Source organism: Watersipora subatra, chromosome 9 (assembly GCF_963576615.1).
Source record: "Watersipora subatra chromosome 9, tzWatSuba1.1, whole genome shotgun sequence".
Classification (NCBI taxonomy): Eukaryota; Metazoa; Bryozoa; class Gymnolaemata; order Cheilostomatida; family Watersiporidae; genus Watersipora; species Watersipora subatra.
The window spans coordinates 43,527,408-43,541,602 of NC_088716.1; the positions used below are offsets into that span (position 1 = coordinate 43,527,408).

Here is a 14,195-nt window from a genome sequence, read left to right on the forward strand (position 1 = left end):
AAAATTGAATAATAATTATTGTAGCGATGAATTTTATTACCAACCAAAAACAATAACAACCTTGAGCCATGGCCACCACGTGCTATAAATACTTGAGATATAATATTGGTGCCACATCAGCCACGGCGGGCAAGGGCAATGACCTAGACGTCATTGATAGTCCAAGAAACATATAGTAGCAAGCGATCAAATTGCATTGTTGATCTCGCCCACACATTTCTACCCGCAATTCACAAATACAAACTAGTCTCAAATTGAAAAATTCTTTTACTAGTGAACTGGACCTGAGGAATCCAATTATGTTTGTTCTACTGCATTTATTTTCACATCCCTATATCTTCGCACTCATCAGATCCGCGAAATTAAGTTGTAGCGAAATTTTACTCTGTATGCTACTCACGAAAATAAATACTAGCGAAATATAAAGTGTCCGGGATATAATAGGAGTGGTACCCGTGATGTTAAAAATTATTGCGTGAGGAATGAGTTATATGAGCTGACTACCAGAGGTCCATCCATTACCTTCGGCATATTTAATGTGAAAATGTAGGCCCACTCCGAGCAGTGCCTGGCTCGATTCGCAGTCTTGGAACTTTCATTTTCCATATAAAAGCGCCACAAGAACGCGCCTTTCTTGTTAAATCGCTTAAATGTCACTATTAGAATAAACACACCTTGAAGCCAGAATTGGGCACAAAAACTTAATGAACAATAAAATTATATACAGTAGTAAAACTTACTTCTAGTTGTATCATGTTCCCTTGATCGACCTTTAAGCTTTAGGATTTTTTTAATTAACTTGTTTGAAAAATAAAGTTTGAAATAGCTGAAATGTTCAATACCCAATATAAAATTATAAATCACATCATGTAATCTTTCACAAAAAAAAGAAAATTGATTGTTAACCAATCTAAATCAAGTAGCAAAACATGGTCTGGGCAGATACGGCTCTAAACGTTTAAACAGGACCAATAAAGTTAGGTGTCAACAAGACTAGATATTAAGTGAGATAGACAAAAAAAATTTGAGTTCACCTCATTGACATCATTTGTTTAAACAACAGTTAGGGTCAAGGACTTTTGTTAAATAAAGCATTAGAATGTTTACTGATTGTCACATGGAGCTACGAGAATCCATGGAATATGAAAGGGCAGCCAGAAACTTTATAAAAAGTTGTCTGAAGAGGGAAAAGGTCATCTAGAGAGGAATTGCTCATTCCTAACATTAAATAATAAAACTAGTTCATTCAATGGCTGACTTGGCAGCCATTGAATAAATAATTTGGTAAATGATTTATTTACCAAATAAAAATATACAATTAGACTGATATAAGAGTAAATACTTATAACATGAGGTCATGTGATTGAGCAGCTCTTTGTGCTCACTGATTGGCTGGCAGTCACACTACTTATTTTAATCTAAACCATCAGTAGGCCTGGTGACTGCTTCGAATGTTTCCTTATTAAAGAATAGAGAAAGCATAATATTATTATGCTTTATTAGTTATCTTCAGGTGTTGACTGATGTTCTAAAAAAAGAATCAAGGAGATTGACCCACTAGAAGCTGAGATATAGCCAGCCAAACACAGGTCTACCTAATAAAGAATCAGAGGAAAACCCTTCGAAAATCCCGAAAACTGTGACGTATAAAATCGACTTAATGTTCATGTGCCGGAGTTGCGCACCCTTACCGCCGTTACGTATAATGATTGTTTTGGCTACGAGATGTGAAACGCTTCTCGCGATAGTAAATAATTTACAGACTAGCTCTGGTTTCTCAGGAAAATCAAGCAAACATTGTGTGGTAAAGGCATTTACCCACAACCCCTCGCTGTGATTTTTCAAAACAGAAGAGCATATTTTGACTATTGTGCTTCAAATTTTAACTCGGTCTCCACGGATATGCTCCGAAGATCCTCTGTTCAACTAACGGCGCGTGTATGGTCTATATGCGACATCCGCGATTGCAGTTTGTTTAGAATAAGAAATGGGAATGTGAATTTTTGTTCATTCATCATTTTTCTACTGTGTATCTACTGCAGCATTTAGTTGATTTTCATTATTATCGTCACTATTAACAGACTGTAAGTTCACCACGGCCATAATCTTAAAAAGAATAACTTGACCGTGCTGCTCTTGCTGTAAGAAAAGAAAACGATAATTTTTGATTTGATTTTTCTATTGATCTATTATCTTATCTATGATTATTTTTTATGATTGATATAATAATCATAATGCATATTATACAAAATAATAATATAACTGCGTATAGAATAAATGATGTAGGCTAACTAATATAATTTGTAAAAAGTGATAGCAGAATGTTGCGAAATAATAGATGCGTGTAATTATTTTATTCTAAAACTAATCTACACGTCAGAGGGACTGGTTCGGAATTCTCAGAGCAATGATCGTTAGGCCCAATTTGATTGTTCTATACTTCCAGGGTTTAAACCAATTAAAACGCCGTGATTGTTATAGGAGAGCGCATTAGTTGGCTTAATTGACCAATAGCACACAAGTCGATTTCATACGTCATATATCGATGATTACCAAAACACTTATGTTTTTTGGTAGACCTGTGTTTGGCTGGCTATATCTCAGCTTCTGCTTGGTCAATCTCCTTGATTCTTTTTTTAGAACATCAGTCAACACCTCAAGATAAATAATAAAGCATAATAATATTATGCTTTCTCTATTCTTTAATCAGATACCCTAAAGGTGAGTGTTTAGGAAGCTGGTTCATAGGAACCAGATGGAGTTTTGAGACCAAATACTTTAGTGACCTGACTAAATAAAAGAGTATATGCCGGTGAAGTTTGGAAAACATCAGCCAGTAAACATCCACAATCTTTTCAAGAATATGATAATGACAATGAATAAAGAAGTACTCTGGACAAAAACTGAACGAACCTGCCGCAGGTGCTGATCGCCGTGCCTTAGGAGGAGCATCCCAGCGCCGATCCACTAAATAGTAAGAAGACATGTTAGATGAGTCAAATTATTACACAGAAGTAATTATACTCTACTAAATATAATTAGACTAACATAAAAGTAATACATGATACCGACAGCAAAGACAGTGGCTTTATAAACACATGAATGATGCTATAACTAGGTGGTAATAGCCTTAGGACCTCGATAGAGTCAGGTAATAATCATGTATATGATGATCACTCTCTCTTACGCTACAGATATCGAATACCGATGAGTATTCGAGCAACAATAACTCAAGCTGACATTTCGGTGAAGAGTTAGTTTATTGGTTGGCTATGTGCCAAAGCTTAAGTTTATCCAAATCCTTAACAAACAAACACAACTCCCTTTCCCCATCAGCTTCTATCATGCATAAAGTTGTGTAATCAAGCAGATTATCTTTATGTCCACCAATCACCTGACTGCTGCCCCTACTCACTTCAATCTAACAATCACCTGACTGTTGCCCCAACTCACTTCAATCTAACAATCCCCTGACTGTTGCCCCAACTCACTTCAATCTAACAATCACCTGACTGTTACCCCAACTCACTTCAATCTAACAATCACCTGACTGCTGCCCCAACTCACTTCAATCTGTTAATCACGTGGCTGCCTGGCTTTATGCCTGCTATGATTGATGTGTTCTATTTACATAATGTAGGAATGAAAGGGTTGACAGGAACCTAATACAGGGTCAAGATGTGACAGTAAATATCTTAAAATCTAAAATATCTAACAATTTCCCCATTCAAGTATTTAGACGCTAAAATTCCCACATCAAGTTTTTTGCCACAACCTTTACCAAGCTGAAGATCTTTGAGATTCATGCAGGTGTTTTTGTATGAAACACACTACGTTGTTATTGGAGCATATATAGGTAAGCCCTTTTATTATGGGAAACACAGAATTTCAGAACCTCCTATTAAGATTTGACTGAAAACATACTGTAACGTGTAAGTTTACAACAAAATTCTTTATTTTCAGAATTTTCACATTTTATGCTATCATAAACTGCAATATAAAGAATATTAACTTGAAAACGACATTTAAATAAATGTTTTGCTGGCTGGTGGGGTTGCGACCTAGTGCATCCAGAAGTATCATTCAGTTTTATTGTTGTTGTTCTCTGTATAGAGATAAAATATAATTCTAAAATGCTCTCCAATTAAAATGAGACAACTTTTGTTACAGTTAAAACATAATTCGCAAGCATTTTAATCTTCAAACACCAGTTTTACCGTTACGAACACTTTCAAAATAGCGTCACGCTAGTCATTAAAATTTGTGATGATAGTACTAGGCTCGCTTGCAAAAATTATTATAATTACATCACTACTCCATCCAGACAAACTTTTAGTAAAATAGAAAATTTGACACTTTCAGCCATTTTTACAATAATAACACAGGCATTGCAAAAAAATTTCATCACAGATATGACATTCTAATTCAACTATGATTATCACGCCATCAGCGCTAATTTAAAATTGTTCTGATCTCCAACTTCAACAATGAATAAAAGCTTGTTTGTTTTATACTTTATTTGAAAAATGGATCATACAGATAATTGTAAAAGAGATATTTGTAAATTGCTTCCTTTTAGTTTTAATAACAGAGACTAACCTGATGCTTTTTTAAATCTAGTAATACTGATGAGGGACTGTATGAGCATTTAATCGTCTCAGTCGTTACTCTTTAATGTATAACTAAATTTCTGTTAGCGAGTTGCGATAAGAACAAACATCTAGACTGGTAGTAAATTATCATTTAAAATAAAGTTTTACATAATATACTATAAACTAGGTGCTTGTCTTGCGCTAATGATTAGATTAATTCGCTTTTAAAATATTTTTGTCAGTTGTTATTTCTTCTAAACAACGATCATGAATAGATAGGTAAATAGTAAGATAGTAAATAATGATTAAATTAAATTAAATTAGGCTCAGATTACAACTGCTGTTAGTAAATATTTATTGCCCCATAATCTATAAATTATTTATTGTTATCGTTTCAAATGTTAGTTATCAACAATTTAATCAGTCACAAGAAGAGTTACTAATTTTTAGTTTGTGGAATTGGTAAAAAAACATATTTACATATCATTCATTGAATATAAATAGCTTTATTGCCTGCAGAGTCTGTATATTGATGCAATTTTATTTGAATTAAAACTCTTCTAATTTTATAATAAATATGGTGTTAATTTCTAAACATCAACTAAACAATAAGGTTTCACTTAGATCGGTTTAAGAATAAAGCACTATAATAGCTATGTAGGCTATGATGTATAATAAGCTACTACTCCAACTAAAATATATCATTTCAAATAACTCTTTAAGAAGACTGCCATCTAAATTGACAGAAGGCAAGAGTTATCAAAAGCTTCGCAAAGAGCAGGAAGAATAAGCCAAGAACGACAGTCAGTTGTGTCATAACTATTAATACAATATGACTGAGAAGAGACAAGCTATGAGAGATGAAGTATTCAAAACACCGTAACAATGTACTATATTCCTGCAAGTCAGTACACACAGGGTGTCACATCACACTGTGCTACCGAGTTCATTAGTGTCTTATGACTATCATGGTGTCTTTTTGTCACATGCATTTGCATCCCAATGAGACGCCACACAATCGTCAATATATAATGGACTAACTGGCCGATTTTAAACTTTTTTGAAGTTTTAAATAGATAAGATGTTGTATTATGACATATTAAAATTAGAGAATGTTTAAAAAACTTTGAAAAATGCACCAAAAATTTTCTGCAAGAATCTCATAATAGAAAATCTTACACATGTGTTACAACATAAAGTTAATAAATACCTTCAACTTAATAGACAGTTACAGATATTTAACAGAAGAGTCAGTATCATCAAACAATTAGATTCATCCTATCAAATTTAAACATACCAACAAACTATTTAACAGGTTTTTAACATGTTATGTTTTTAACAGGTTACGAGATGTTAACAATACATACCATTAAGTTCTTCATATTCCTCTTCAAATTCATTCATTGAGTCCCCCCAATAGGTATCACACACTTTCATGGCTGGAGAGACAGATATATAATAAGTATATATATACTACAGCTGTGCCATCCGGCGTTGCCCGGGTAATAGAAAAGTCTTTGGACAGAAAATTGATTTGTATTTAACATATAACAACATTTGCCATTCTAACTATCAAACTACATATCATGAGAGAAGTGTTTTGTCTTATAAATAATGAGAAGGAGTGAAGAGTTGCTCGCTATTAGCCATTTTAATGATGTGAGCGAACAGCTTCTCATGACGTTATGCTATAACCCGCGTCATACACAAAGCAGTTAGGTATTTGCTCTCATATAATGACTTATATTGGCAGGCTAGCAATTTGATTTCTGTAGTCTAGTGGGTAAGGCGTCAGACTAGTGAGCGGCAAGGTCTGAGATCGAATCTTCTTCGCTACAGAATATTTATTCCAAGATTTTAAGATCTATAGCTGGACAATCAAACATGACAAACTTTGATTTATATATAGACTAGCTGTGCTACCTGGCATTGCCCGGGTAATAGAAAAGTCTTTTAACAGAAAATTGATTTGTATTTAACATATAACAACATTTGCCATTCTAAAACTACATATGAGAAAAGTGTTTTGTCTTAGAAGTAATGAGCGTTTTTGTTATTGGCCCGCGCGCTATTAGCCAGTATGTTTAGTAATGTGAGCAAACAGCTTCTCGTGACGTTATGCTATGACCCGTATCATACGCAAAGCAGTTAGGTATTTGCTCTCATATAATGACTTATATTGGCAAGCTAGCAATTCGATTTCTGTAGTCTAGTAGGTAAGGCGTCAGATTGGTGAATGGCAGGGTCTGAGATCGAATTTTCTTCGGTACGGAATATAAATTCCAAGATTTTAAGATCTATAGCCGCACAATCAATCCTACAAACATACGACAAACTTTGAGAAATATATATAGATATATAATCCTACGACCAAACACGAGCGGAGCGATTGGTTGGGAGATTTATGATAATGCACATGTGCACAAAACTGCTGAAAAATTATCCGTTAACGGCCGTCGCAAACCCTTGTAATGAAATCTCATCAACAAATTTAACCATTTTTCTGTAAAGTCGTTTAAGTATAGTAATGATACAAAACACGTATAAACCTATTTAAATATGTTACCAAGACTTTGAAAGGTTACCACAAATGCCTAAACCTAACCCATCTGATCGGATTATAGATAAATAGACAGATTAATTTGGCCAAAAACCACGATAAAAACTTGACAATCTTCCTCTAATCAAAATTAAGACCGGCCAACAAAACGCCAATAAGGCCGTGCAACAAATAGTAGAACTATTAAGTCGTGCACATTTCACGAGAAAAACGTGCACATTTCACCAGTCTATAGCACTGTCTACTTGCCGGAGGTTTCGGCAATTAACATAGGAGTACAGAAATCGTTTCATTCTTGCCTATTTCAATTTTTTCATTTTCAATTTCATTTCTGTAATTAACGTAAAAGTACACAAAACTAATCGTTGCTTTTTTGCCGATTTCAAAGTAACTGACGTTTTGGACAATTATAATGAGTACTTTGGTATTCCAACTGAAGTCCGGAGCAGTGAAAGTAAAGGGAATGACGATGATATTTTTCCAACGAATCTTATAAGATTATTACGATGTTTAATTATAAGAATAATTATTTGATTTTATAAGGTTTAATTATAAGAATAGTCATTCGAATTTAAAAGATCGAAGTATATAGTGACCGATGTTGGGCAATATGTCACTGTTATTATTTTTTCTAAATAAGTTTGTTAAATAAATTTTCTAAAAATCTAGATAAATATCACAACTTCTTGATATTGGTTGTTATGACGCTTTAAAATGTAAACAATTGTGCATTGGTTTTCTATTATTACTGTATTAGTATATTAACATACCTGCCAACTCTTACGCATTGGGCGTGAGACTCACGCAATCACCCCAAATAAAAAAGTGAAAATGCGTGAGATTTTTGCCCCAATTTCCACAATTTTATATATACTATCATTGATACATCAATTGCCCCAAAACCAAATCTCAAGCATTGCCCCACTCTTGGGTTGGCAGGCCTGTATAGTAATAATATTGGTTATTCTAATAATATCAGTGCATTTTACTTCTAATATTGCAGTTCTCCTATTGCAGCGGGATGATATAAACATATAATCTTTTCCTTTCATTATTGCTGTTTGTTATACATAATAACACCCAGTGCATTACAGCTACCATTGCAGTTATCCTATTGCACCGCAGTGCCATTTGACAGCTAATATTGCATTTCTCAACTATCAGTACCCTTTCTTTTTTCCAATATCACTTTGGTCGTGGGCTGTATGACAGGGGAATTTCTAGTACACATTTTGTATTTGTCTGTCCATCTGCCTGAGGCCAGGAGTAGAGGTTAAAACAAAATAATGCATTGTGCTGGACTTCAGTTTGTGGCATTCCACTTCGTAGACCGGAACACTAATGCTTGCACCAATCAAAGGCATATAAGGATAATTATGTATTTATGTACAGTAGCTAAGCTTACCTCTAGGTTTACGACGCTCCCTTGATTGACTCATTTGACTTGAATAATTTTGAATTGGCTTGCCTGAAACATGAAGTTTGAATTAGCTGAAATGTTCAATACCCAATATAAAACTAAAAGTCACATCATGTAATCTTTCATAGGAAAAGAAAATTGATTGTTAACCAATCTAAATCAAGTAGTAAAACATGGTCTGGGCAGATACGGCTCTAAACGTTTACACAGGACCAATAAAGTTAGGTGTCAACAAGACTAGATATTAAGTGAGATAGACAAACAAAATTTGAGTTCATCTCATTGACATCATTTGCTTAAACAATGGTTAGGGTCAAGACCTTTAGTTAAACAAAGCATTAGAGTCATTTACTGATTGTCACATGGAGCCACGAGAATCATTGCAAATTGAAAGGGCAGCCAGAAACTTTGTAAAAAGTTGTCTGAAGAGGGAAAAGATCATCAAGAGAGGAATTGCTCATTCCTAACATTAAATATTAAAACTAGTTCATTCAATGGCTGATTTGGCAGTCTGAGAATGTCAGAGACTATAAACTGGCATAATAAAGACATGAAAATTCTTGATATGCAGTTTTAAACAAAAAATAATACATTGACACTGACCGATGTAATAAATAATTTATTTACCAAATAAAAATATACAGTTAGACTGATATAAAGAGTACAAACTTATAAAATGAGGTCATGTGATTGAGCAGCTCTTTGTGCTCATTGATTGGTTGGCAGTCGCACTACTTATTTTAGTCACACTACTTATTTTAATCTAAACCACCAGTAGGCCTGGTGATGCTTGGGATTTTTCATTATCAATCAGATACCCTAAAGGTGAGTGTTTAGGAAGCTGGTTCATAGGAACCAGATGGAGTTTTGAGATCAAATACTTTAGTGACCTGACTAAATAAAAGAGCATATGCCGGTGAAGTTTGGAAAACATCAGCCAGTAAACATCCACAATTTTTTCAAGAATATGATAAATAATAACAATGAATAGAGAAATACTCTGGACAAAAACTGAACGAACCTGTCGCAGGTGCTGATCGCCGGGCCTTAATAGAAGCATCCCTGCACCGATCCACTAAATAGTAAGAAAACATGTTATATGAGTCAAATTATTACACAGAAGTAATTATACTCTACTAAACATAATTAGACTAACACAAAAGTAATGCATGATGCCGACAGCAAAGACAGTGGCTTTATAAACACATGAATGATGCTATAACTAGGTGGTAATAACCTTAGGACCTCGATAGAGTCAGGTAATAATCATGTATATGATGATCACTCCCTCTTACGCTACAGATATCGAATACCGATAAGTATTCGAGCACCAATAACTCGAGCTGACATTTTGCTGAAGAGTGAGCTTAATGGTTAGCTATATGCCAAAGCTTAAATTGATCCAAATCCTTAACAAGCAAACACAACTCCCTTTCCCCATCAGCTTTCTATCACGCATGAAGTTGTGTAATCAAGCAGATTATCTCTATGTCCACCAATCACCTGACTACTGCCCCAACTCACTTCAATCTAACAATCACCTGACTGTTGCCCCAACTCACTTCAATCTAACAACCACCTGACTACTGCCCCAACTCACTTCAATCTAACAATCACCTGACTGTTGCCCCAACTCACTTCAATCTAACAATCCCCTGACTGCTGCCCCAACTCACTTCAATCTATTAATCACGTGGCTGCCTGGCTTATGCTTGCTATGATTGATGTGTTCTATTTACATAATGTAAGAATGAAGGGCTTGACAGGAACCTAATACAGGGTCAAATTGTGACAATAAATATCTGAAAATCTAAAATATCTAACAATTTCACCATTCAAGTATTTAGGCGCTAAAATTCTCCCACCAAGTTTCTTGTCACAGACACCCTTTACCAAGCCGAAGGTCTTTGAGATTCATGTAAGTGATTTTTTGCATGACAACCACTATGATATTATTGGAGCATATATGTTATATCTACATTAACTTAACAAACAGTTATAAACTTTTAACAGAATAGTCATCTCATCAAATTTGGAAATATGCCAACAAGTTATTTAACGGGTTTTGAGATGTTAAAGGTTGACTTGCAACAAAATTCACATTACCGTTATTTGATATGAAAAGATTCACCATGTCTTACTCTGTTGTGTTGTAGGTGCAAAATATGTGGAAAGGTGATTACAAGCTCTTAAAAGCTCAAAAACGAACAGAAAATCGCGGCCACACGAGACCGCCGTAGTTTGGATTCCCTTTCCAAAACGGCTCAAATGTGATGTAGTTGTGAGAGATGGTTTCCGTTTACACTTTCTTGCAACCTTAATCGTCGAAATATTTTCACAAATATACTTCACGCATTCAATAAAACTATGTCTATTGATCTTACGCGTCTGTTTTATTGTCATCGTAATGCTGGCACTTTTAGCACTGATATCTTATAACTTACCGTGAAAAATTCGTTAAACTTTTTAACCTTACCTCGAATGAGTACATATCATTGTCTGATAATCGTGACGAGCCTGTTGGTCACCTGTGATAATCGAAAAGTGCTGCAAAAATTATTTGCGAAGTATTGGGTCACGTGATCAGATTACGACTTGACGATTGAATAATGCCGGAACAAAACTGTAAAGTAGCGAACATCTATATTCGATACGGGGTCTTCGGTGAAACCCGAAGTGTTTGTCATAAACTAGTACTGCGATAAGTTTTATATTGAGCTTTGTATTGGCCTTTCAATTAACGTGAGAATATACGTGACAAGACGATAACCAAATTTCGTGGTTACGTCATCGAAATAAAGAGAGTCCAATCTACGGCGGCTTTTCGTTTTTGAGCTTTTAAGAGCTTGTAATCACATTTCCACATATTTGGCACTTACAACACAGCAGAGTAAGACATGGTGAATCTTTTGATACCAAATAACTGTAATGTGAATTTTGTTGCAAGTCAACCTTTAACAGTTAATAACAGCACTTCCACCCAGCATACATTCTTCCTTCTCTTTCATTACCTCCATACAGACAATCTTCGTAGTCCTCTACCGTTTCCTCCGCACAGTCCATAACAGCAGCATCATACATTTCCATATCTGGAGAGAAACACAGTATATATACATACATACATACATACATACAATATATATACATACAGTATATATACATACAGTATATATACATACAATATATATATACATACAGTATATATACATACAGTATATATACTGTATGTATATATACTGTATGTATATATACATACAGTATATATACATACAATATATATAAATACAGTATGTATATATACATACAATATATATACATACAGTATATATACATACAGTATATATACATACAATATATATATACATACAGTATATATACATACAGTATATATACTGTATGTATATATACTGTATGTATATATACATACAGTATATATACATACAATATATATAAATACAGTATGTATATATACATACAATATATATACATACAGTATATATATATATCTACAGTATATATATAGTATATTAATTTTCGGCGTCGCACAGGTAATAAAAACCTTTTTGCACAGAAAATTTACATTTAACCAACGTATGCAATATCTACCATTCCAACTTTTCAATGAAGGTTTTTGTTCATTTCCATGTACTATGTTTATGTTTGTGTACCATTACTTTTGTGTGATTCATACTGTATCGGCTGCAGTACCTACTACAGCTTTATACTGATTGCAATAGTCTTGTTGGCCATGTGAGTTGAAGCAATTTTCTTCTCGTATGGGCACATATTCTTCTTCTGGTATGGCTTCACGCATAGCGCTAGCTGAAGTGTTAAGCGTGAAGCCATGAAAGAGTGACAGATGTTTGACAAACGATCTTTCAAATTTAAGCAAAAATTTAGGCAAAAAATGAGGTACAAAAGAAGTAAATGCCGTAATAAATACAAAATTAGTATGAAATAACAGAATATTTGTAATTTTCCCAATGATCATGTAAAAAAGCTTCCACACATTTTTAGAGGGCTGCCTAAGATATTTATATGTACGATTAGAAGGCTAATTTAGAGGAGAGGCCTGTTGTTCACGCTAAACCAAGCCAAGCTAGTCACTTAAACATCATCTTTTCTAATGGTCAACAGTCACCACGACTCAATCCGTAAAACCGACTCGGCTAAAACAATTTGCTAGTCAACAGGAAAAATCTTGACTAATTTTTAAAAATATTGTCTATAGCAATCATCTGTTCTCAAACTGATAATTCTCAGCATTTTGTGTAGAGGACAATACCCCGAGCAAAATAGTCATCACATAGTGCAAATTACTGCACATTAAAACTATGGACACCGTCAAAAACTGATAAACATCAGGTAGAACAACAGAAGGTCCTCAACAGCCAATTGCTGAGTTCAAATAATAGGTTATCCACCAGCTTACAATTACTATCCCCATACAAAAAATTTATTTATTTATACAGAACACATCTGTGATTCACAGTAGGCTTTGGATATACAACATATATATATATATTTATATATATTTACATATATATATTTATATATAATTATATATATAAATCTATATAAATATAAAAATATATATATATATAAATATCTATAAATATATATATATTTATATATATAAATATATATAAATATATATATATATATATTTATATATATATATATTTATATAAATATATATATATATTTATTTACAGTGTATATAAATATATATAAATAAATATATATATATTTATATATATATTTCTCAAAGTTAGTGTGTGTCTGTGTATGTCGAGATATAACTAGTAAAATCTTAGATTAAAAGCTCCCTGCTCACTGTATTTGAACTCATGATGATTACAACCGCAGTCTTTCAATCCACACGCTTAACCACTGAGCTATGCAGACATAAATGTGTTGCACTTATCATACAGTGTATACCGTACGCACACGGTGCAAAAGTGCAGGCCAAATATGCACTTTTGATTATTAACTAATATTACCTTTTGCATTGGTTATTTTTTGAAGCTGTTGAAAAGCTAATTTTTGCTACCACTACTTATATTTTTAATTTGTAATATTTAAATGTGCCGTTTCAATTTCAAATGTTGGTTATATTTCTAGTTCCGGTTTTCCGTAATAGTGGAGAAGCAGCCCAGAGCTATCTTTCACTCTTATTTATATAAATATGGAGAATAAAGTAAGACCAGATTCTTGGCCAGAATTTTATGCTGAGTTTAATGATATAGTTTCTACACCTATAACTGGTCACATTTAGAAGTTCTAGGACGATTTTATTTTGAGAGAGGACAACTCCTAAAATTTCGGAAAATTGGTATTTTTCTGTTTGAAATTACTGCTACGAGTCAAGTTTTCACATTTAAGAGTTATAAAAGCATGGATGATAAGGAGTGTGTCTTCCATTGTGTGGAAATTTGTGGGGAAACCTTGGTTAGGGTCACAGCACAGCAGTGGAAAACTGCTCAGGAGTACACACGGAAGTGGACTGAGTTGGATGATGAACTTAACATAGTAATTGCAGCTAACATTCTTGAACATGAGTCACACACAAACCTTGTTTGTCACTATGCATGCTACAAAAAATACTGCAATAAGTTACTCT

General features: G+C 33.8%; 1 protein-coding gene across 1 annotated transcript in view; it reads right to left on the reverse strand.

The window, feature by feature from the left end:
- Window positions 1-14,195, reverse strand: part of LOC137405104 (protein mono-ADP-ribosyltransferase PARP4-like) — a 107,612-nt gene that overhangs the window by 21,303 nt on the left and 72,114 nt on the right. Inside the window, exons 29-33 of the mRNA XM_068091329.1 lie at window positions 11,584-11,661; window positions 9,594-9,647; window positions 8,558-8,620; window positions 5,960-6,031; window positions 2,914-2,967 (exon numbers count right to left, since the gene is read on the reverse strand). Of these exons, the coding sequence (XP_067947430.1) occupies window positions 2,914-2,967; window positions 5,960-6,031; window positions 8,558-8,620; window positions 9,594-9,647; window positions 11,584-11,661 (321 nt within the window). The remainder of the gene's footprint in view (window positions 1-2,913; window positions 2,968-5,959; window positions 6,032-8,557; window positions 8,621-9,593; window positions 9,648-11,583; window positions 11,662-14,195) is intronic.